The sequence below is a fragment of the Leiobunum rupestre genome, chromosome 6 (assembly GCF_980474605.1).
Source record: "Leiobunum rupestre chromosome 6, qqLeiRupe1.1.hap1, whole genome shotgun sequence".
Classification (NCBI taxonomy): Eukaryota; Metazoa; Arthropoda; class Arachnida; order Opiliones; family Sclerosomatidae; genus Leiobunum; species Leiobunum rupestre.
This window is the reverse complement of record NC_143389.1, coordinates 13039118-13062845: the sequence shown is the minus strand read 5'-3', so window position 1 is coordinate 13062845 and position 23728 is coordinate 13039118. Positions and strand designations below refer to the sequence as shown.

Here is a 23728-nt window from a genome sequence, read left to right as displayed (position 1 = left end):
TTATAGTTAGGGCGATGTCGATCTTTAAATATGGTAATCTCCACCACCAGGAATCCGTACCTCTACTTGGAATGCTTATCGCGGCAGATTTTCGTCTCGATGTGGCTGACGGGTTTTTTGACGTCACTATGTTAAATTAACAAACAACAACGTGAGAGGGGAGCGCGCGCAGAGGGGATTTTTTCTCTCGTAGGCCGTCAGAGTGATCTTACCATACGCGATACTGCCGGATAAGCATTCCAAGTAGAGGTATAGATTCCTACCACCACCTTCAAAATGGTGATCTTTGAAATTGTCAATTTGGGCACACTTTCACATCTCTTCATATTACGATTTTCTGACCCCTGTATCGATTAGATGCCCTTACAAATTTTGGGAGTCGCATAGCATCCCTGTTCATCCCGTCCTTACGTCACTGTATTTGATCATTATCAATCTTGTTATGTGACAAATGATCTTTTACATTTTCGATTGTGTCTTTTAATGTGCAAATCAAACGTTATAAATATCTCGCGTACAAAATGAAACAAATTTAGTTGTCGCAGGTATACTCGTAAGCCAGCCGCGCCCTAATATTCAGTTAATACAATTTCAGATGTCCCGTTACTTTAGAAATAAGATGCTCAGGACCTGCGAAGTAAAAATAAACGACATTAATATAATAATAAAATATTTAAAATCGATGGTGCTTTTCCTCAGATTAATTGAAAAGGGTACTATAGGGGGCCTTGAAAAAAAATAGGGTACTTTGGGGGCCCTTGAAGAAAAATATGGTATTTTAGCGACCTTGAAGAAAAATATGGTACTTTAGGGGCCCTTGAAAAAAAATAGGGTACTTTAGGGGCCCTTAAAGAAAGATATGGTATTTTAAGGACCTTGATGAAAAATAGGGTACTTTAAGGACCATTGACGAAAAATAAGATATTTTAGCGGCCCTTGAAGAAAAATAAGGTACTTTAGGCGCCCTAAGGGCAAGATGGAAACCCTGCTACTACGTGTAGAGCTTAACCACTATGAGAAAAATAGATACAGCTATTTAATAACTGAATAACAATGTCCATACAGATGTATAAAAGTCATTTTTTAAAGAAACGTCCTGAATTGAAGAAAAGCGTACCTGGTCCGATTCCTAAGACCGTCTTGCTTCCCGGGGCTATCTGAGTCCTGCCAGCGTCTCTCACTATACTAGTCAAAAGGCCGTTGTTTTCAGCTGCTCTGGCCAATTCCAATCTGATATTTCAAAAAAATAGGTGTATTTAGTATAATTGAAAGTAAGGTAATGATTTTCTGAAAAATTATGCTTTCACAACATCAGAGAGAATCTAAAAGCTGCCGGCTCCAGAGGGGCTACTTTATTAAATACGTTAAATAATATCTTAATAATATTAAAACGATTTCTATGAACTGGTTTTTGATCTTGCATCGGATGAATTGGTCACTGATACAAACCCAATTTTTTTTTGTCTTTTGAAACTTCGTGTAATATGTCAAGTTAGGAACAACGCACTCAGAGAGCCCAGCCAAAAATAGGATTATATTAGCAAATTTAAAAGATTATCCCTGACACAAAATTTGGCATACATTTTTCAATTAAGGATTTTAATGTAAAATTTCGGCTTCATAAACGCAATAACGCTTAAATAATTTAGAAATGAACGATTTGTTTTTAAGATAAATAATTTCACCGTAATATTTAAGTTCATTTGTTATTTCTCAAGAGTCCTCAACATTCAATTCTAGATGGCAGAGAATAGCGGATGGGTCTTATAGGAATTATAGGCCTGCTGGGCTCAGGGTTGACAAGAGCCAGCCAGACTGGATTAAACCACCCTGGTTTAAGTCGGTTTTAACCACCAAATAAAATCCATGGTTAAATCCACTTTTTTTTTATAAAAAAAATTGAGAAAACTTAACCTTCACTTTTTGTCGCGAGTAATGAGAGCTAACATATAAGCAATTACGGTATCTTAAAATTAATTTTGCGCGTGAAAATACGCTGCCATGTTAGGGAATAAAAGCGGGTAAATAAGTCTGCTATACCTCACAATGTAAAGGTACTGTCACGCGCAAAAACGTAATTTTTAAATCGGGAAATTTGAGCAATGAGGGCTTGATATAAGCAATTTGATCATTTTTTTATTAAAGTTTTTAACCGGTTTAAACCACCGGTTACAGCCGGATTTAACCATACTGGATTTTTCAATTTTTAAAAAAGCCGGTTTTTTGCCCACCCTGGCTGGGCTGTCCGCGTACTGAAATTTAAAATACATAATACAGTGTTTGTTTTCTAATTTGAAAAAATTGTTTTTATTTTTTTAATTATAATCCTTATAAATTGTGAAAAATTTAATTTCACAAATAAATGGAAGTCCTGTATTTCGGTGAAAATGGTCAAAGTACAGTAATTGGACAGTTTGGACCTATCACAACCGGCGTTCTGAAGGACATTGAAAAACGTGACATACACAGTGAAAGCTAGGAGCAACAAACACAGCACCCCACACAAGGAGAACGCCACCCGTCAATAGACGTGCATTTTCTTGCGTACATTTTTAGCGCCTGCTGCCGTCGGAAGGGGAAATTCGGGAATTGTCTTCCCCCTTTTCGTAAAACGTGCAGCGTAAAGGTTCGTCCAATGAAAGTTGTACACAGCACCGCGTTAGCGTGTTTAAAGGCTAGCTGCGTTCTCCTTGTGTTTGTTGCTGTGGCTCCTACTTGACAGTTGTGCTTTAGAATATTGTGAAACGTTCTACCCCTATTTTTATTTTTGATATGACTCATCATTTACGAGTTGTGCAACGGGGGACGAAAGCATTACGAAGAAGAAATTTATTTATGTTGAGACGATGATCCACGTGAATCATAGTCCAACTTCCTGGCGGAACGAGAGGGGAAAAGGCAATGACGCGTGCTTCAATCGCATATAGATCCGATGAGATGCCTGGTTAGTTCTATTTTGTGGGGGCGGAGCTTACAATTAGAGCATTAGGGGATTCGCAGTCATTCTCTCTAAGTATAAATAAATAATTTATTGATATTCACCCCGCAGGGTTGCCACACAATTTTGAGACTCAAATTCCCTGACTATTTCCTGTTCTCCCTGACCATTTTAAGAGATTTCCACCGACTTTTTAAGTCCTAAATTGTTATTTTATATTCTACTTTTGTCAGAATGGACTTATATTTCAGTTAAAAGGTTATTGCAATGTTGAAAAAAGTATCCAAACTTTCAAGGAAATAAATAATAATCATAGAATTTGTCATAGATCTAGAGTAAAATTACCTTCAAAAAGTGTCAAGATTAAACTGAATTCCCTGACCTTTCCCTGACTTTTTATGCCCATTTTTAAATTCCCTGACTTTTCCCCGATTCTCCTGTTTTCCCTGACGTGAGGCAACCCTGCAACGATAAAGGCAATGCGACGTTTGGCCACCTGTTTAAAGGCATTAAAAGTCGCTAGATAACTTACTAAAGTACATTTCGATAATATTACCTTTCAATTTTCTCCGTACTATAATTACTATAGTACGCTTTTTGCGATAATTTTACTATATTGCTGATAAGTGTGCGATAATTAAAGATATTTTAAAAAGCTCCTTTCTGTTAACTTAAGAACATGGTTTCCAGTTTGCTATATTACTCCTTGTAGGCTAAGAAAGGAAATATTATACTCCTTGGAGTGTTTCTTCTTAGGTGCGCAAATACGGCCGACTAATCAAGTGTGTTGTAGGAATGAAATTGGCCGTGAAACTTGGAAGATGCGCCAAAATAAATATGTGAGTCACAGCCAACTATGATCAATGCTACAGTGAGTAATCATAGTTGACCGTAGTTGTGTAATATAATTTTCGAGAAAATTCGATAATTTTTGGGCTCCAGTACTATAATTTATGTTTTGGGACCAGGCAACGCCGCTTGGGCCGAAGGTGATGCTTTGGGAATTAGCCTACCCGGATTAGCTATACACATTCTTAAAAACATGTCTCAATTTGAGTAATTTAAGAGAGAATGAAATAGAAGGGACTTGCAGAGCATCTTCGTCTGGAACTTTGAGGACCACTTTCATCTGTCCGCAGCGTTCCCACTGCCGCAAAAGATCGGGATTCAACTTGGACAAACTCTTGTAGGCCATCACGGACGCGTGCGAACACTTTCAAATCATTCAGAATTAACAATTTATTAGGATCAGTGGTTCATTAGAGCAAAAAGGATCCTACTAAACTCGAAATCAATGTTACCTGAACTACAAAAGTGGTGGGCACTTGACCTTAGGTAATTCAGTTGATGGCGCTAGTTGTCTGCCGAATTTTTATTGGAGCTATTTTTAAATAAGTGCCACAACACAGCAACAACACAGCTCACGTGTTTATTGACATGGATAACTGTTACGAATAGTTTTAAAACAAGGTTGCCATGATGCTTTTAACTTGTTACGAATGAAGTTGGCCGGGAATTTTAAGTTTGAAAATATTTTTTAAGGTTGTAATATTTTTAGAGGCCCTTCATAGTTTTTTGACTATTTTTGTGTGAGACGATATATTAAAAGTTCAAATTATATATTTGTGTATTAAATCGAACATTTAAAACGTCGAACATTTTGATAGACTATTTTTGAATGATAAAACATGGTCAATTACCTGATTAATTACCAAATACTATTTCGAATGCCATATAATTCGACGTATTGGGGTTTGTTTTGGGCTTGGTTTTACAGTTTTAGTTTTACATTGCTGTTCCAAACAATTTCAATATTCTAGCAAATAAGATAGCTTAAAATTTCCTTGTGTTGGCGATTGCAGCGCCACACCCGGAGTCACTATTGCGAGGTAGATATTTTTAAAGAAACATTTGGATATTCCATCTTGTTTTCCTTTGATAACCATTTTTGCAAACTATTTGAAATACCACATCTTTTCTACTCTGATTTTCGAATATCCGTCTATTTGATGAGGAAAAATAAATATTCGCGAATACTTTCGAAGTCAATTCGAGTCCACGAATTGAATATTCGATCGAAATATTTGGTGTATCTAGCTAATATAGGTTTAAAGCGATTACTATATTTCTGGGGAATTACTCCCGGTTTTGGCTAGTGGTCGCCGGTAACACTGTTTTCGAGTATAGTGTTCTCAACTTCTTACAGGGTTGCCACAAAATTTTCAGATTCAAATTTCCTGACTATTCCCTGACCATTGTAAGAGATATTCCCTGACTTTTTAAGGCTAATTTTTTTTTATTTTACTTTTATCAGATGTTAATAAATTTAGAAGGACTTATATTTCAGTAAAAAGGTTATTGCAATGTTGAAAAAATTATCCAAACATTCAAGGAAATAAATGATAATCGTAGAATTGGTCATAGATTTAGAGTTAAATTACCTTCAAAAAGTGCCTATATAAAATTGAATTCCCTGACTTTTCCCTGAAATTTTACCAATTCTTAAAATTCCCTGACATCTCCCTGACTTTTTAGGCCCATTTTTAAATTCCCTGGCTTTTCCTTGACTTTTTATGCCCATTTTTAAATTCCCTGGCTTTTCCTAGACTCTTTATGCCCATTTTTAAATTCCCTGGCTTTTCCCTAACTATTTAGGCCCATTTTTAAATTCCCGGGCTTTTCCCTAACTATTTAGGCCCATTTTTAAATTCCCTGGCTTTTCCTTGACTTTTTAGGCCCATTTTTAAATTCCCTGGCTTTTCCTTGACTCTTTATGCCCATTTTTAAATTCCCTGGCTTTTCCCTAACTATTTAGGCCCATTTTTAAATTCCCTGGCTTTTCCCTAACTATTTAGGCCCATTTTTAAATTCCCTGGCTTTTCCTTGACTTTTTAGGCCCATTTTTAAATTCCCTGGCTTTTCCCTAACTATTTAGGCCCATTTTTAAATTCCCTGGCTTTTCCTTGACTTTTTAGGCCCATTTTTAAATTCCCTGGCTTTTCCTTGACTCTTTATGCCCATTTTTAAATTCCCTGGCTTTTCCCTAACTATTTAGGCCCATTTTTAAATTCCCTGGCTTTTCCTTGACTTTTTAGGCCCATTTTTAAATTCCCTGGCTTTTCCCTAACTATTTAGGCCCATTTTTAAATTCCCTGGCTTTTCCCTAACTATTTAGGCCCATTTTTAAATTCCCTGGCTTTTCCCTAACTATTTAGGCCCATTTTTAAATTCCCTGGCTTTTCCCTAACTATTTAGGCCCATTTTTAAATTCCCTGGCTTTTCCCTAACTATTTAGGCCCATTTTTAAATTCCCTGGCTTTTCCCTAACTATTTAGGCCCATTTTTAAATTCCCTGGCTTTTCCCTAACTATTTAGGCCCATTTTTAAATTCCCTGGCTTTTCCCTAACTATTTAGGCCCATTTTTAAATTCCCTGGCTTTTCCCTAACTATTTAGGCCCATTTTTAAATTCCCTGGCTTTTCCTTGACTTTTTAGGCCCATTTTTAAATTCCCTGGCTTTTCCTTGACTCTTTATGCCCATTTTTAAATTCCCTGGCTTTTCCCTAACTATTTAGGCCCATTTTTAAATTCCCTGGCTTTTCCCTAACTATTTAGGCCCATTTTTAAATTCCCTGGCTTTTCCTTGACTTTTTAGGCCCATTTTTAAATTCCCTGGCTTTTCCCTAACTATTTAGGCCCATTTTTAAATTCCCTGGCTTTTCCTTGACTTTTTAGGCCCATTTTTAAATTCCCTGGCTTTTCCTTGACTTTTTAGGCCCATTTTTAAATTCCCTGGCTTTTCCCTAACTATTTATGCCCATTTTTAAATTCCCTGGCTTTTCCCTAACTATTTAGGCCCATTTTTAAATTCCCTGGCTTTTCCTTGACTTTTTAGGCCCATTTTTAAATTCCCTGGCTTTTCCTTGACTCTTTATGCCCATTTTTAAATTCCCTGGCTTTTCCCTAACTATTTAGGCCCATTTTTAAATTCCCTGGCTTTTCCCTAACTATTTAGACCCATTTTTATATTCCCTGACTTTTCCCTGATTTCACTGACGTGTGGCAACCCTGTCTTAAGAGAGTGCAGAGAGAATTCAATAGCGATATTTACTTGAGCAGCGGCTTTTCCTTTTCCCATCTTCAAATCATCACGGACCACCAGCACTAATTTCATTTCTCCTGACACGTGGCTAAAAGCATTCTGAAAACCAAAATAAATTATTGCTTCAGAATTCCTAATCAGTATTTTTTAGTCCTAAAAGGATGTTTGAATCAGGGGCTAAAATTTTGACTTTAGCTCTTCAAACGAATTTGTGAAACAGAAAGAAAGATGATATAATCCAAGGTTTGTAACAAAATGACGTCGTTATCTGGTCTTATCATTCGAGAGCCGCTGTTGCATCTCCAAATGATTTGATAAGTCAGCTTAAAATAATGCTATTAAAACTAAAATATGTTCCTTTTCCCTAGAATTACGGATATTAGCTTTTCGAAAAATCTAGGAATAGTGAATTAATTATTTGACTAAAGCAGGGTTCATACAACTATTGGAAAACCGATTTGCCTGATATTTCCAGGTTTTCTCCCTGATATTTCCCTGATTTTATCAGGTTCCAGAAAACCTCAAATAAAAACTACGATTTACAGAGTAATTTCATGATTGTCATTTAAATTAAAATGGTTCAATATAAAAGAAAAACTTATTGATCTAAATTTGTATTTATTATGGCAAACTTTCTGAACCCTAATAAATTTCCCTGATTTCCCTGGTTTTTTCAAAAAAAATTGAATTTCCTGATATTTCCAGGTTGTTAAGGTTTTCCAGGTCTGTATGAACCCAGCTGCAGGGTTCATACAACTATTGGCAAACCAATTTGCCTGATATTTCCCGGTTTTCTCACTGACATTTCCCTGATTTTATCAGGTGCAAGTTAACCTCAATTAAAACTAAGAGGTTCAGAGTAACTCATTTCCTGAATGAGATTTAAGCTAAATTGGTCAAACCAAAAATGTTATTGGTGTAAATTTGTACTCTTTGGCGCCAACTTTGTAAGCCCTCATAAAATTTCCTGATTTATTCAAGAAATATGAATTTCTCTGGATTTCTGTTGTTAATCCTATTCCCTGATATTTCCAGGTTTGTGTGAACCTTGTAAAAGATTTTTCACTGGCTTATTTCTCAAGACAAAATTCACATTACCTCGACGTAATTATTTTTCAGACTGGATTTGAATTTGTAGCGCCATCTACAATTGCGAAATTCCGATTTTAGAAATAGACGCTTCAATAAAACATCTTTAACGAAATTGCCAAGAAATAATATTTCCGAGAACCAGTAATTGCCAGTTACTTTTTATATAATTCTTGTTGAAATAATGGAAATTTTTCTCTTGTACGGTATGCGACAAGTGATTCCTTTTAACCAGGTAGCTTTTTCGAAATATTAACGCTTAGCAAAAACACAACGTTCTGTTTACAGGTGAAAAGTTTTCATTATTTCAACAAGCACTTTATAAACAGTATCTTTCGAGTCCTGGCTCTTGGAAATATTACTTCTTGGCGATTTACTTGGAGATGTGTTATTTAAGCGCCTATTGCAGGACACGAAATTTGATCATATAGGACTCACATTTCTCAAACTAAGGACACATTTCAGCTTAGAGTTAATAAAATAACTTAATATGTTTTGGTTAATTGTTATTTTACTAGAGTCACTATCTTAAAGGGAATATAACCTCAGGTATTTGGTGTGGAACACCAACGTTTGCAGCTCTGGCCGCTCTTGCCTTTGCCTTTAAAAATGTTTGGCGCCACTGTACAGGTAAATTGGAAAAATTGAAGGGGTCTTCCATAAAGATTGCTTTGCAGGTTATATTCCCATTAAAGGGAATATAACCTGCAAAGCAATCTTTATGGAAGACCCCTTCAAATTTTCAAATTCCCTGTGCAGTGCCGTCAAACATTTTTCAAGCCAAGGCAAGAGCTGCCAGAGCTGCAAACGTTGGTGATCAACAACCAATACCTGAGTTTATATTCCCTTTAATTGGCAACGGTAGACAGCTACCGAAAGAGGGCGTCGCGATAGTTTTTGGTCGCGAATAGTCCTTTAAATAAAAGATCATTCATAGCCGATTATAAAGTTTGTCCTTCTGCGACTGGACAAATAACTGATTGGTCAATGGTTTTTAAAAATTTTCTATGCATAGATCTGGCAGCATTTTTCAACAGGGGGTAAGACAGTCAGAAAGGGGTATTAGCCTAGCTGATTATTATTATTATTAAATTAAGAAGGGGCAAAAAAGAGAAATATTTGACAAAACGGCGAATGAGTCGCAACAACTAACCCAAAGTTGTGTAGGCCCCAAAAAGTGTTAGTTCAGGACCCCCAAAGTTAACGGTCCGCACTTGTGCAGCAATAATGGGGGGGCGTTACGGAAAAGCATCGAAGGTATTTTCTTTGGGTACGCCATCTCCACTTGCTTTGCAGTTATAATGAATAAGAGTGAGTATTTGTTACTTAGTTAAGGGTGTGTTTTTGTGTTAAGAAATTTGTGAACAGACCCTAAAAATTTACCTTCACATTCTTCTGAAATATCCTGAAAATAGGGTATCCTCCTCGCAAAATCCAACCCAGACAAATTCCGCAACCAAGACCTGCCACAACTCCAGACAACGTGATTGTTCCAAATTCCAATTTCATTCCGAATGATAACAAATTGCTCGGATATTTCTCTAAAATTATTATTAAATGTTTGTACAGTTACCTCTTTTTTGGTTTATTTTTAAATTGAGTGCCCCCCTCGCCCCTCGATACCAAAGTTCGGGCTACGCTACTGTTCAGTTGACGTCTTACAAAAATTTCTACTTTAAAATCAATTCTGACTTCGACATATTTCCTATCGATTGGTGCGTTATAACATTTGTGCCCTTAAGTTTTCCGATATATTAAACATTTGCCGAATTCTACGAGCCCCGATTGCCTAAATTAATATTGCAACCACGACTTTGCGATATTTACTATCCATTAATTTATTCTTAACATTTCTTTCTATATTTGTTTTTAACAGATATCAAATGCCCAATTTTATTGCTACCCACTGCGCCAAATAACTAATTGATTTTACAACCGCCAATTCTCGATATTTTTATATGTTGATGTATAATTAACATTTTTTGCCTAAACGAGTTTTCTACAATTAGTAAATTTTGGTGGAGTTGGCGAAATCCAAAATTCAAAGAATATTTGGTTCTCAAACGGTTCACCAACTGAAAAAGCACGGCTACCATCATCCACGATAATATCGGTTTTTTTTTCATGATTGTATTTTATTTAAACTTGATAACTTTAAATTCTATTAAAATAATCGTAATTTGAAGATGCTATGTGGCAACTATTCATATATTATCGAGAACAGAATTATTGAAAAAAAGTAAAAACTAAACATAAAGGTGCCCCTCGGAACGGTTTAGTACAGACTAGTTGCAAAATATTATGCCTCTCGTATCCAGTTGCACCAACTTCTATTTAAACAAACCCAAAAAGTTACCAACGTCCATGCATCGTCAAAATATATTGAGAACTAGAATCATGCCAACGCGTACGGGAAGAATTTCATGTTGCTAATTGAATTGATAGGAAACTATACGCCTTTTCTTACCTTTATTTCGATGCAGTTGCACTAAGATAAATAATAAATAATTTCGTTATCCATTAAAATATAATACCGCCTCAAAGTAATATTCTTAACATTTCACAATGAACCTATATCCAAGCTTCACTCCAATAGATAATTTGCCAACAAAAATGGGAGTCCGTCTGTACAAGTTCTGTGTGTACGTCCTTATGAAAGACGACAGCTTCCGAAGTTAGTTTGTAGTGGGAAAAATAAAAACTACGCAAATGAGTAAAAGAGACCAACAACTTTGTAGATGGAAATGAAAATTATGTTAGAAAATATTGTCTAATAAACTCTAGTTTAAACTCAAATTATACGTTTTATTGGTCATTTTTACTATTTCACGTAGTGTACAATTGTTAATATTTATAGTTCATCAGTACTCGTGACGAAGCTATTTTATCTTTAGACGTAAATAAATATACAAAGAGCTGCAACCAAAGACTATAGAAATTCTAACATAGACTGGAAACTCTGTACCTTAAAAAGGTTGGCTATTTTATAAGCAGCTTGGTGGTTCAGTGGAAAATGAGAAACCTAATTGATAATATAACATGAGCAGTGAACTCAGCAATGTTCATTTCCTTATTATAGAATTTATTTTATTTATTTTGTGAAAAGCAATATACATTTTAAAAGTTTTACATTTTTAATACACAATATTTCCCCTTAGATAAGCAGTGCTTGTAGTTAGAGGGGAGGGCAGTTTTTAGTAGCAATAGATACAAAAATAATTAATGAGATTAAATAATAATAATAATAAAAATAATCAGCTAGGCTAATACCCAAGGCACCACCTTAGGCCCAAGGCATCTATCGACTTATGTATCCCTTTCTGAAGTTGCAACTGGTTAGAATTTAATGGTGGCTTCCATTCCGGTTATGCAGATGGCGCCAGCTACACGATTTTCATAAATGGTCGGTAACCTTCCTCTCTCCTCCAGCCTCCCGAATGAAATTGTAAATCGAGTTATACAGCTGTAAATACAAGTGTGACGTTACAAGTTTTAAAAATCGTATCAGACGAAAGCACTCTATTGGCTATACTTGTTAGTTTCAACTTTCAACCTTAGATGGAGAAACTTTCTAATGGATAAACCGATTTAATTTACCAGAATTGAGATAACACAAACCGGGACACTGATAAACGGACACTTAAAGGGCCACACCGGCATTTGAAAAAACTTGGCCGGGATTTACCACATGGTAGCAGATACGAAAAATCATTTTTTAGAAACAAGCGCGTGAAACTGGTTAAATTCAAACGCCGGTGTGTTCCTTTAAACCAGTAAAATTATATATTCCGTAATGAATTATTTGATTTCTTTCGCCCAAATGTACTAAAACATTTTCTCGTTCTAAGGTTGCTACTGACGAAATCGCAAAATCTTTTGAAATCGCAAAATCTTTTGAAATCGCGAAATCTTTACGAAATCGCGAAATCACAGAGATTTCGAAATCCCGTACGCTTTTTTTGGGAATGTCCGACCCCTCGCAATTGTGAGTATATAAAGTGATGAAACAAGAGGCTCGTTATAATTTAAAAATTCCTTTATTTAACTTTCAATAAATAGGTTTGGCTCGTACATATAACATTCAATTTATTTATAGTCTACTATCCAATGAAATCGGTTAACTTTCCTTTTAAATGTGCTATATATTGCCCGAACTCGGCCATTTTAAGTAAATAAGTCGTCGAATTCGAATAATGTCGCCTGGGACAAATAATCTACTGGACCCGAACTTAGGTTGTACGCTTGGTTTTCAGGCAGCGCCATTTGTAGCACCTCGATGTGCGATATTAGTGAAAAACGTAAGAAACTTGGACCCACTATCTCGTTATCTAATTTGTTTACGCTCTTTAAACTTGTGTATCGGGGCTGTCGGGCTGTTAAAATTGATAAATATAGTTATGCTTATAATTCGAGTCCAGGCCCGGACTGGCCATAGGGCAGATCGGGCAAATTCCCGATGGGCCGGTCTGGGCAAATTCTTGGTGGGCCGATCTGGGCCGTCTAGCCAGCGTCTAGTAGGGGCCGGCGTCTCTACAATGCCCGAGCCGATTTTAGGTGCCAGTCCGAGCCTGTTCGAGTCCAGCAGTATAATTTGTCCCAGGTTTCAGTCAGCGGACTATCCAATGCCTTTCATAACGATAAACGAGTCTTTTTAAATATAACGGTCATTTTCAAAAGCAATACAGCAAGGCCTAACGAACAAATGACGTCTAATTTGCTTCGAGGAAGTTCCAGATGTTGGCGTTGAACTCCTCCACGTCGTCGAGTTGACTCCAGTGAGACACTCCTTTTAAAACTTTCAGGTGAAACTGGTCGATGAACGTCGCGGACTGTCGGGCGGATTCTATAGAAATCGCCAGATCTCTGTCGCCCCACAGTAGAAGCATCGGGCACCCAATACGCAATGGCTCTTTGTGCTCTCGACTTGATGTATTTCCAATATTTGCCCTATAATAATTTAGGGCGTGAGTTAACGCATCTATAAACAAAATAACATAATATTAAATTTTAAAAATGAAATAAATTTTTCGGTTTATTTTATTATTCTACTACCAAGAAATTGTATATTTATACGCTTCGAATGTCTAAGAAAGATTATGGTGGTGTGGATGGTTTTCATCATTGAGTTGGGAATAAATAGAGGTACAACTAAATCTGGCTGGTGCGGGACCAATTTCGTTCAATAAGGAGACTATCAACTTTATCGTTCTACCGTGGCGGCATCTGTCTCTAGTGGTGGCAACTATATTTCACTTGAATTTTTTCGCGAATCTGATACGAAATTGAAATGTATGATTACTTGTTAAGCCCCGTTTTCAATCACGAATTTTTCAAAAAAAAATTACGCTTTCGCGTCAAAACCAACCGGGAGAAGCTTCTCTTTCGGCTTTTTTGTCACTAGAAGCAGATATCTAAATCGATTTGATATAGGCTTCTTTTGAAATAAAAGCGCGTCAAAAAAGCAAAAGGGAAAAGCCTGAAATTGATCGTAATTGAGAACGGGGCTTAACAAACAAACCTTTGAAGTTGTTTAAAAATAACTATATTCTGTCAACACGATCCTTTTTAACTCAAGTTACGGTGAGCTAGCTAATAATTTTTTATTTTTAGGAATATAACTTTAAAAAAAATAGATGGCGCTACCGCCTAATTATAAAGATGAATTTCGTTCAGTCTTATCAGAACCAGGCTTGGAAATAAGGTTTATTTCTAAACTGGTCTATTTGGCCAGTGACTCCCAACTCTTGAAATATTTAAGTGGTCACGTAAACCAGTTGGTTAATAATACGGTAGATAATTTTGAATTAATGAACTGGACACTGGACCAGTGAACCTCTAGCTTTTGAATAAAAAACTGGTCCGAGCAATTAATAAACTGGTCGCTGGCCCAGTTACCACCGCTTATTTCCAGGCCTGATCAGAACAGGTCCCGCGTAACCATGGCAACCGAAATCGTAATTGTAATTCTAGCAGTATTATTCCCAATTCAATGGTTTTCATAGAAAGGATTTTGAAAATACGCCCAACGTCTTTCATTCGCCTTTAATTCAGGTGGCCGAGTTACAATGCGTAGGAGGGTGGTGGCCAGCCCTTTATGCCAGGCGAGCCAACAGCTCCCTAAACTAACTATTACCGTTAACCTCAACGAGTTTTTATGGAAGGGGAAACCGAAGAGCTCGGGGGAAAACCCCTTTATACCATTGGGGAGAGAACTTGCAAACTTAACGCAGAAGGCGTTGTTCCGAGTTGTTTGGTTACATCAATTGATTTGAACGAAAACTAAATCGAATACTTGGCTCGTCGAAATTCGAATAGATTTTGAAAATGATCACGAATTTTCGTTTTTCCTGATCAAATAGTCGAATAGTCTTAAAGCAAGTGTCGCCTTGACGTCAAGTAGCTCTATTTTCAATAGATGTCGCTATCATCGTAATCAAAACAAGTTAGTTAAGCTACATTTTTTTACCCAAAAGGCGGGTACTTATAGGTACCCATCGCGTTGATTGGATCGTTAGTAAATCGGCCAAGAGAGTAGTATCAGTGCTCAAGGGCGTATTTAAGGGGGGCGGTTTAACCCCCCCCCCGAAATGCTGATGACCGGGGGGGGGGGGGGAGGTGCCTAATAAAAATCAGTGAAACTTCCATCAGCACCCCCCCCCCTTGAAATTTTCCCTCAAAACCCCCCTGAAATAAAATCCTGGATACGCCCTTGTCAGTGCTACTTCACGCAACGTCACCCATGCTTTTTCCGAAAGAGAAAAAAACGCGCCTAAATTGGCGGCCATGAAAAAAGCTACGAGGTGATACTACTCTATGACATAACTTACAGTAATTTTAAACACTACTTTTTACAGTGGTACATAGTTTGGTTAAAGCCCATTAAATAAAGCATAAGTTGTCTAAATATAGTAATCTACAAATGCTTAATGACCACGTTATCATTTGGCTATTTTGAATTTAACTTCCTTTGTCATTAATAGATGGCACCACGCTCTCCACTAAAGTCGCTTTTTTCGAAGAATCATGGCCATCTCTAATAACAGTGGTCGTTTCATAATACAGTTGGCAATGATAGAGGCGACAGTTGCATTAAAGGGTGGTCGGTAATCTTTTTTGGATCATCAAAAGAAAGCACGATGGTATTTCCGAAAGTTTTCTTATAAAAACGTTTACCTCATGAAGCGCGTTGTGGCGCTGCAATCGCCAAGATAGGAAACCTGTATCGCGTTTCGCTTTGTTTAATTGGTGGATCTTAAAATTCATTTGGCGCGTGAAACTCCGCCGCCCCGTTACAAAGGGGTTTTATTTATGTACAGGTTTTATAATAAATCTTAAAGCGGGTAAATAAGCCAGCCATACCTCACAATGTAAAGGTACTGTCACGCGCAAAAAAGTCATTTGAAATCGGTCAATAGTGACAATTTGTAGTTTGTACGTGTAATCACTAATCAGTTAGGCCTATCTGTTTTCTCGATTTTTCGAGTATTCAATTTCAATTTTATAACAATATTAAATTCATAACATCTTTGCGCTATTATTCAAAAAATTAAAGTTGATAATTTTCCGGAAATATTAAATGCGGGAAAGTTTCCGGAAAAGTTTCCCGAAATCGGAAAAATAAAAATTTGTAACATATTTTACTTTTTAAGGGTTATCATTCTAGCCTAGTCTGGAGGTTTAGTTTTACTTTTGGATTCGACCAAATGAGGTGTAAATGCCGCGAAATTTAAATTGGCGAACAATATTAGACTAATCATGGAAATAATAAATAGATAAATTCGACAAATAGTCGATAAAATTAATGAATATGAAACATCGTACGTACCAGGTCTCGAATAAACATATTTGTAGGCTTCGGTGTCTTCTTCCGTTAAGAGATTTTTACTCCCATTTCTGTAAAACTGATCAACAAAAACCAAGTCTTCGGACTTCATTGTCATTTCCGGAAGAGACGGTAACTGGAAGTAGAACATGTACCTGCGGAAAAATCCAAAAGACAAATGATCTTTGTTTCCTCGGGAAACCACTCTAGCCAGGAAACTATATATGTATACACTAAGAATTGTAAGGATCCGTGCGGGGCTTAAGCTACGTCGGATGTAAGACGTGGTGCTTATTTCCCAAATGATTGGCTGTAAATCGGGCCATTTATTTGATAATCATCAGGGCGACAAAAGTCTTCCCGAAGAATATAAAGCCCCAGGAATGGAAGATGTAGCTCCGTCTAGTGGAGCTTTTGCGCCTCTCATTTTTAAAGATAGACCGGGTTGCGGTAACCGTTTCCGGTTACTCTGATTTGCTCTGCCGGAAGTTTCTAACGCAACCAAAACACGCGGCCAATAATATCAATCCTTCCATTCCTGGGGCTTTATATTCTTTGGTCTTCCTGGAACCTAGGAGCAACAAACACAGCACCCCACACAAGGAGAACGCAACCCGTCAAAAGTCATGGATTTTCTTGTGTACAATTTTCATTGGTTAGACGCTTTAGCTCCTGCTGCCGTCGGAAGGGGAAAATTCGAAAATTGTCTTCCCCCCCCCGCCCGTAAAACGTTCAGCGTAAAGGTTCGTCCAATGAAATTTGTCCACAACACTAAGCGTTTTAAAGACTAGCTGCGTTCTCCTTGTGTTTGTTGCTCCTGGCTTGCACATTCCAAGTGCCAAGTGCGTATTTATATAATTTCCTGCTCTAACTCTAGTGAGTACAATCATGGGGATCCGTGTTTCATTGAAATAATAAAGCAATTAACGTTTTATAAATAGAAAAGCAGTAGAAGATTATTTCAACATTTTTTAGTAGCACTGCTTTCATTCAGTGCAACGAAATCATTTAATTTGCGTAAACATTTTAAATTGTTAAAAAAAATAGCTAATCGGCACGAAATTGTCAAAATTAAGAAAGTTTTAAAACAAGGATATTTAATATTTGCGATTTGCGAAAACAAAGATTTATCTACCACCGTTTCTAAGTGACATAAAAATGGTAACGTGACTGGTAGAGATTACACGGAACGGCCCAATGAAAAATAACTGCATTCCCGAATGAAAAATATGTTTTTGACTAGTTGGTTAATGAACTTTACCAAGATAGGAAGAACTGTTTCCACGTAGTTTCAATAGCCATTACTAAAGCAGTTGGATGGGGGACATTGGCCACAATTAGGTGACTGACCACTTCCGGGTATTTGGCTGTCAACATGTACGACAGAATGCCGCCCCAGTCGTGAGCGACCACGATGGCCTTTCCAGAGTCCTTGGCTAAAATAAATTATTAACAGTAATATTTATTAAATTTTAAATCATATTAATTTATTAAATTTTAAATCATATTAATTTATTAAATTTTAAATCATATTAATTTATTAAATTTTAAATCATATTAATTTATTAAATTTTAAATAATATTAATTTATTAAATTTTAAATAATATTAATTTATTAAATTTTAAATAATATTAATTTATTAAATTTTAAATAATATTAATTTATTAAATTTTAAATAATATTAATTTATTAAATTTTAAATAATATTAATTTATTAAATTTTAAATAATATTAATTTATTAAATTTTAAATAATTATAATTTATTAAATTTTAAATAGTTATAATTTATTAAATTTTAAATAATTATAATTTATTAAATTTTAAATAATAATAATTTATTAAATTTTAATTAATTTAATATTAATTTATTAAATTTTAAATAATTGAATATTAATTTATTGACTATTAAACAATTGAATATAAATTAATAAAACATTAAACAATTGAATATAAATCAATAAAATATTAAATAAATTAAGTTATGAATTAATTAAACGTTAATTATCAATTAAGATTGTATTAAAGTCTAGCTTGAATTCAGCTTACCAAAGTGCTTTATCACTTGATAAAGGTCATCGACCATAAATTTGGTTTCGTAGTCGCTCAAGTTGTCCTTTTTGTCTGACTGGCCGTACCCTCTTAAATCCACAGCTACGACGCTGGAAATTTAAAAGAACCATTCAAATTACAGAATATTCATCAATTTTGATCATGGAAAATATTTAAAAAAAAGTGTTTACACGAGCCCAGTATAGCCTTGGACGAATAATTACTGAACTCGAAATCTAAGCCAAATCCCCGGTTCCACAATTTGCATCGCCCGTCAGCGCTCCTACCGAGAGAATCGCGAAATATTGCTATTCAAATACAAAACACGTGGGTCATTCCGTCGTCTGCTCTGCTGTTTTTAATAGAAGTGAGGCTTTTGGAATTTTAATAGGCTTTAGATTATTCAGTAATAATTGTATTGGAATGAAAATGAAAGGGTAATAATTTAATTTATTAAAATAGGAAGTTCGCTTTAATGTTTTTGCATATATAATTTGTATGAAGGTTTAAATAGATTATAAATGTAAAAATGCCGAGTCAAAATGGAAATAATGGTGTAAGCTTTGACGACAGTGACGAGCTAAGAACGCCCAGCCGAACGGCGTCCAGTAATATTGGGCACGTGTTTATTATTTGGATAGAAATCTTTTCAATACTTGACACAAGCGGCGCTGCCGTAAAAGCACCAAGCGCGCCATTTGGTTTCGGGTCCGGTAATTATTCGTCCAAGGTTAGACTATTGCCGCCCCCGCCGTTCGCAGAGTTAGTAGCTAAATCCCCAGTAAACGTTTCCAATGGTAGGTAAACCCCTACCACCAGAGATGACGGTTTCAGAGGCTGTGTTCAGTAACTTCAAAAAGGCTCAGCGCTGAGCTCAAGTTGCTCAACGGTCAGCGGTTTTCTACTGAACGCAGCCAGAGAGAAAAAGGCGCCGGTTCCAAAGCGGTAGTATGAGAAAATGCTCCAAAATGTTAGAAAGATGAGGTCACGAAACAGCGCGAAATTTGAAAATTCTGCGACTATGGGTACGTCAGCAGAGCTCATCGGACTCACCGATTACTAATCGGTGACATCGGTTTCCTACTGTACGCTTTGTCGCGTTTCCGGTTTTGACGTCACAATAGTCATCGGTTACTCACCGAAGTCATCGGCTAGAAGAGTCGGTTTTTCCGATGACTGACGTCATTTCTGACGTAAAGCTACTATAAAAGCTACGGCATTTTAAAAAACACCGATGACTAAATAAAAGAGTTCAGCAACTTACGACGTCATTATGACGAAAAAGCTCATCGCTGGAAAATATAAAATCCATCGGGTTTTTTCCCGTTGACTGCTGCTGAACCCTGGTGTGGGTATAAACAATTGGCAAATGTATACCTATACCCTTCGGGTAGGCTCGTGTAAAGCTACTATTTGGGACACGGTCACACAGCGTTAATTCGCGAATCATATCAAAGGTAGCGTAGCTTAAATGGAGTACGAAGGAAAAGATACCCCAAGGGATCACTGCTAAAACTGCGCTCATTCTAAATCCAAAACCTATGGACGCTGATTCTTACCAATAGTCTTTGGAGAATTCTTTGATTTGGTGCTTCCAGACGTACCAGAAGTCGGGAAAGCCGTGCACGAATAACATCAATGGTTTACTCTCATCTCCCTTGGTCACGTAATGAATTTTCGTATCCTGATAGAAGAAATAAAAAAGATATAATTTAAGAATTTAAAGTGTATAATTTTTATTCGTAATTATAAAATATTACAAAAAAAGTATTTTATTTTCGAAATTTATTTATTAATATATAATTAAAAAATAGTAAGTCATATCGAGATTTTGTATTTTGAGACGTGGTGTTTTAATTTGAGCTCATAAGCTTGTATTAATTTAATCATTTAATTAAATATTTTTAGTCAATTATGAGCAACGTTACGAACTTTAATATTTTATATTCGCCAAATTATAACAGCCACACACTCGCAGGGCCGTCTTAAGACTTTTCGGGCCCTGGGCTAAATTATTTCTTAAGACCTTTGCGATCCCCAACGGTCAGCCTTTGTATGTCCGTTGTCTTACCTTAATTCAACTACACAACAATCAAACCAAAACTTTTAATTTCAAAAATATAGCATAGGGCTACTGAAAATAAGATTTTTACTGAAAGTGACTCGCTGTTAGGTTTTAGAAATTGTTGGTACCGTATGATACGCGATTTGGCGAGGAGTCAAATTACTTTAGACGTAATATTAAATGAGCATAAATAATATTTAACCAACTAAACCCTTATCCCTAGAATATAGGTGGTATGGCTGGCTTTTCCGGGGGCCCAAAACTGGCTAAGGGCCCTGGGCTGTAGCCCACTTAGCGCATGCCTTATGATGGCCCTAGGGGGGAGGATCGGCTATATAGCCAACCTTGATTTTTGGAGGGGCCCACAAAAGTCTACTAGGAGAGGGGCAAAAAGGTTTCTATGGGGGCCCAAAATGGTTTTTAACAATGATCACCTTTTGAGGTTAACAAATTTTGTTACATTGCAAGATAGTTTACTTTTTTTAACACGACGAAGAAATGCGTGATTGAACGGAACAAAAATAAACCGGTATTTATTTAATTTATGTAATAATATGCCGGTAAACGAGAAAACGGAGAAAAAATGTTGAAATATCGCTACTTTATTTTCCCTACCCTGCTACTTCTGAAGCTCTTTGAGCTCGGCCAATCAGCGAGCGTTACGCTGTCACGTGATATAAGAAGCAATTTCGAAAGATTTTAAAAGTAGGCTTACGAATTTTTGCGTCTATCAAGTGACGGCAAAACGCTCGCTGATTGGTCGTGCCCAATGCGCCTCAAAAAAAGGTCCTCCGTTAACTCCTTTCCCGTGTGAACCCACCCTTATACGCAACAGTACGTGCGATAAAGTTAGGTTATAAATTAAACGGATTCCAGTTAATTTGTTTCGCGCGAAATTGAGGCAAAATTTGAAACGGAGAATTAGGCTTAGCAAAATAAACGCGTCTCGAACTTACAGCATGGACCAAGAACGTAATTAAGGGAACTCTCTTTTTCCAATATTTTGAAACGGTAGGCGTGGCTTTAATCGGAAGGCGTACTGAGGTACACCAGCCACTTTGAAGCGCCTCAAGATTTCGGTTCAATATCCCTACGAGTTGAGAAGATAATAAACTCCCGATCTTTCACTATAAATTAACCAAAGGTTTCAATCTTGATTTGTATTAAAGGGACTATATACCTCGTTTAAATGTAAAAACACTATCGGCCTTTTTTACGTATTTCACTCTTACGCTGCAAAAGAACTGGGCGTTTGTGTAACTACTAGCTCGTGGCCCAGGCCTAATGAAAATTAAAACGTCTTCTATAGTGAAATAGCGTTGACTACAGCGTAAGAATGATAAATTATTAAATCGGAACATAATATTGTCAAGAATGTATTTATTTATATTTAGGAAGAATGATTATGTGGCGAGTTGCGACAATCGCCGTGCACGTTGAACCCCTTTCGCCCCGTCTCGCGCGGGGGGGAAGACAAAACGTCACCGGCGTTTGATTTCCATCGCGTTAGGTGACGTAAATTTTAAGCAGCCAATAAAATACCGGGACTATTCGTTTTATTTTAAGCGGAGGAGCGTACAGGGGGGACCAACGGGTGGATTGAGAGAAAGGCTAAAAAGTAAAAACCGTCTCGACATAGACATTCTCCCTATAGGTATAAATAAATACATTCTTGATATTGTAAATTCACTGGGTTTTTGAAGGTAATATATAAATAATAATCAGCTAGGCTAATACCCATACCTAAGGCACCACCTTAGGCCTAAGTCATCAAGCGACGTTTAAAGCCATTATATTTAAGGGGGCCCATTTATATACTTAGCCTACCTTCCCAAAAAACAGCAACAGTAAAAATCGGCTCAACAGAGTAATTTTCCCTTGTTATGGATAAAAACATTCTTGATACTACACAAGCATATAATGTTGATTTTTACAAACAAATAATTTATCGAAAATATTTCTGTGTTGTTAGGGGCCGTTCACAAATGACGTAACGCAGTAAGAGGGGGCGTTACTAAATGTTACAGGAGATGGGAGGGGGTTTCTCAAACATTACGTCATATTTTATAGTTTTATACCAGAACCGATATTATCAGAAGTAAATGAACCGAAGTTATCAGACTGCTTTACTCCCCATGTTGGAGGCGTTTTCCTTATAAAGTTACATTTTTACCTCGAATTTGAAATTTTGCGCGCTCCTAGGCCGAAAAAAAACATTTTTGTTTTTATGAAACCTTTTTTTATACATATATCCACAATTCCCAAGTGCAATTTATCACGTCAAAAGACGGGGTTGGAAATTAGCTTTTATTTGACTCGATTTTCTCATCATTTTCATAAGGAAAACGCCCTCCAATTAAAATAAATAATAATAATAATCAGCTAGGCAATTTCATTTCTAATTTTCTACAGGTAAATCAATAAATATATTAGCTTAATTTTTAAAGAAATTTAGTATTTTGAAGGTTGTTGGTGCTATTCTAATTAAGGGTAATTGTTGCGTAATTTAGGGGGTGGGGCTCTTACTAAAAGGGAGTGTCGGTGTTTTTAAGTTACGTAATTAGTAATATCTAGAAATTGCAACGAAATTAACTAAATTTCACGTGTTTTGCCCAACTTGAATATTTCGTTAGTTTTGTATTTCTTTTACCACCTAATCGACGCTAAACATATTGTCAAAACATCTTGGTAAAATATTTCTCCAAAAATTAAAATTTAAACATTTAGTAGTGGGATAACGCTACAACCATAAATAATTAACAAATTAAAATAGCCTAAAGACTATAGCAATGCACGTTTGAAACATAAAAAACGTTACCTTTAATTGCAAAAATCCATGATTTCCAAGAACAGGGTCCAACAAACATTGTGGTTCGATTTCACGCGGTATTATTTCGAAAAACCGATTACGACCTATTTTTATAATTGCCACGAGACACTTAAAAATCACCATCATTCCGTACAGCAACGAAAGAATCCTTGTACTTAGAGCCTTAGCCATTTAATTGCGATCGTTTTAACACCCAAGCACACGTACTAACTCAGCGGTTTTATTTCTACAGGCACCTCAGATTAGTAAAAAACGTGATGTGAACTAGTCAGCTAAAGCTCTTCAATATATATAGTACCTTTGACATGACTTGGGACAACGTCTAATTTTTACGTATTTCAAACTTTATTGTAAAACCAAACTTGGTAATTCTAGTATTTCTCAATCACAAATAAATAGCGCCAATATAATCGGGAATCAAGGAGGTCCCAGGCGGGCCAGTCCCCTACTCGGAATTCTACGGAATTCCTGTCTCGCTATCGTCGACCACAGACGCTTGCCGCGCCATTATGACATTCCCAGATTCCGACCGTTTCAGAGGACTTTGCAAACGCCAACCAGGACCAGGACGCAAAAAGGTTGAATAGTCCATAATGTAAAGGGGACAAGAAAGCTAAACCCGAAAACAATTTAAAGAATTGGTTTTTATTAACTTAACTTTTGGTATATTTTATTCTCGAATTCTTTCCCCCTATTCGGTTTCCGTTGCTACGCAACGAGGTTTGAAATTTTTATTGTTTAGGCTTAGCTTCTCTTTTCAGTGTTGTTAGACCATAAGTAACATAATAACCATAAGTATGAAAATTAATGAGATTTACAACCAAACTGATT

At 36.4% G+C, this 23728-nt stretch overlaps 2 protein-coding genes across 2 annotated transcripts; both read right to left on the bottom strand.

The window, feature by feature from the left end:
• Window positions 1-475: 475 nt before the first annotated feature.
• Window positions 476-10860, bottom strand: LOC149939312 (peptidyl-tRNA hydrolase 2, mitochondrial-like). The gene is made up of 6 exons (XM_090178118.1): window positions 10597-10860; window positions 9513-9670; window positions 7050-7139; window positions 4030-4151; window positions 1118-1230; window positions 476-630 (listed from the first exon to the last, which is right to left on the bottom strand). The coding sequence occupies exons 2-6, from the start codon at window positions 9636-9638 to the stop codon at window positions 581-583; spliced, it is 501 nt and encodes a 166-aa protein (XP_090034244.1). The 5' UTR covers window positions 9639-9670; window positions 10597-10860; the 3' UTR covers window positions 476-580.
• A 1978-nt stretch (window positions 10861-12838) lies between these two features.
• On the bottom strand, window positions 12839-23068 carry LOC149939311 (epoxide hydrolase 1-like). The gene is made up of 6 exons (XM_090179107.1): window positions 23018-23068; window positions 19562-19686; window positions 18000-18112; window positions 17213-17387; window positions 15955-16106; window positions 12839-13107 (listed from the first exon to the last, which is right to left on the bottom strand). Exons 1-6 carry the CDS (start codon window positions 23066-23068, stop codon window positions 12839-12841), a joined length of 885 nt encoding a protein of 294 aa, XP_090035233.1.
• Window positions 23069-23728: the final 660 nt, after the last annotated feature.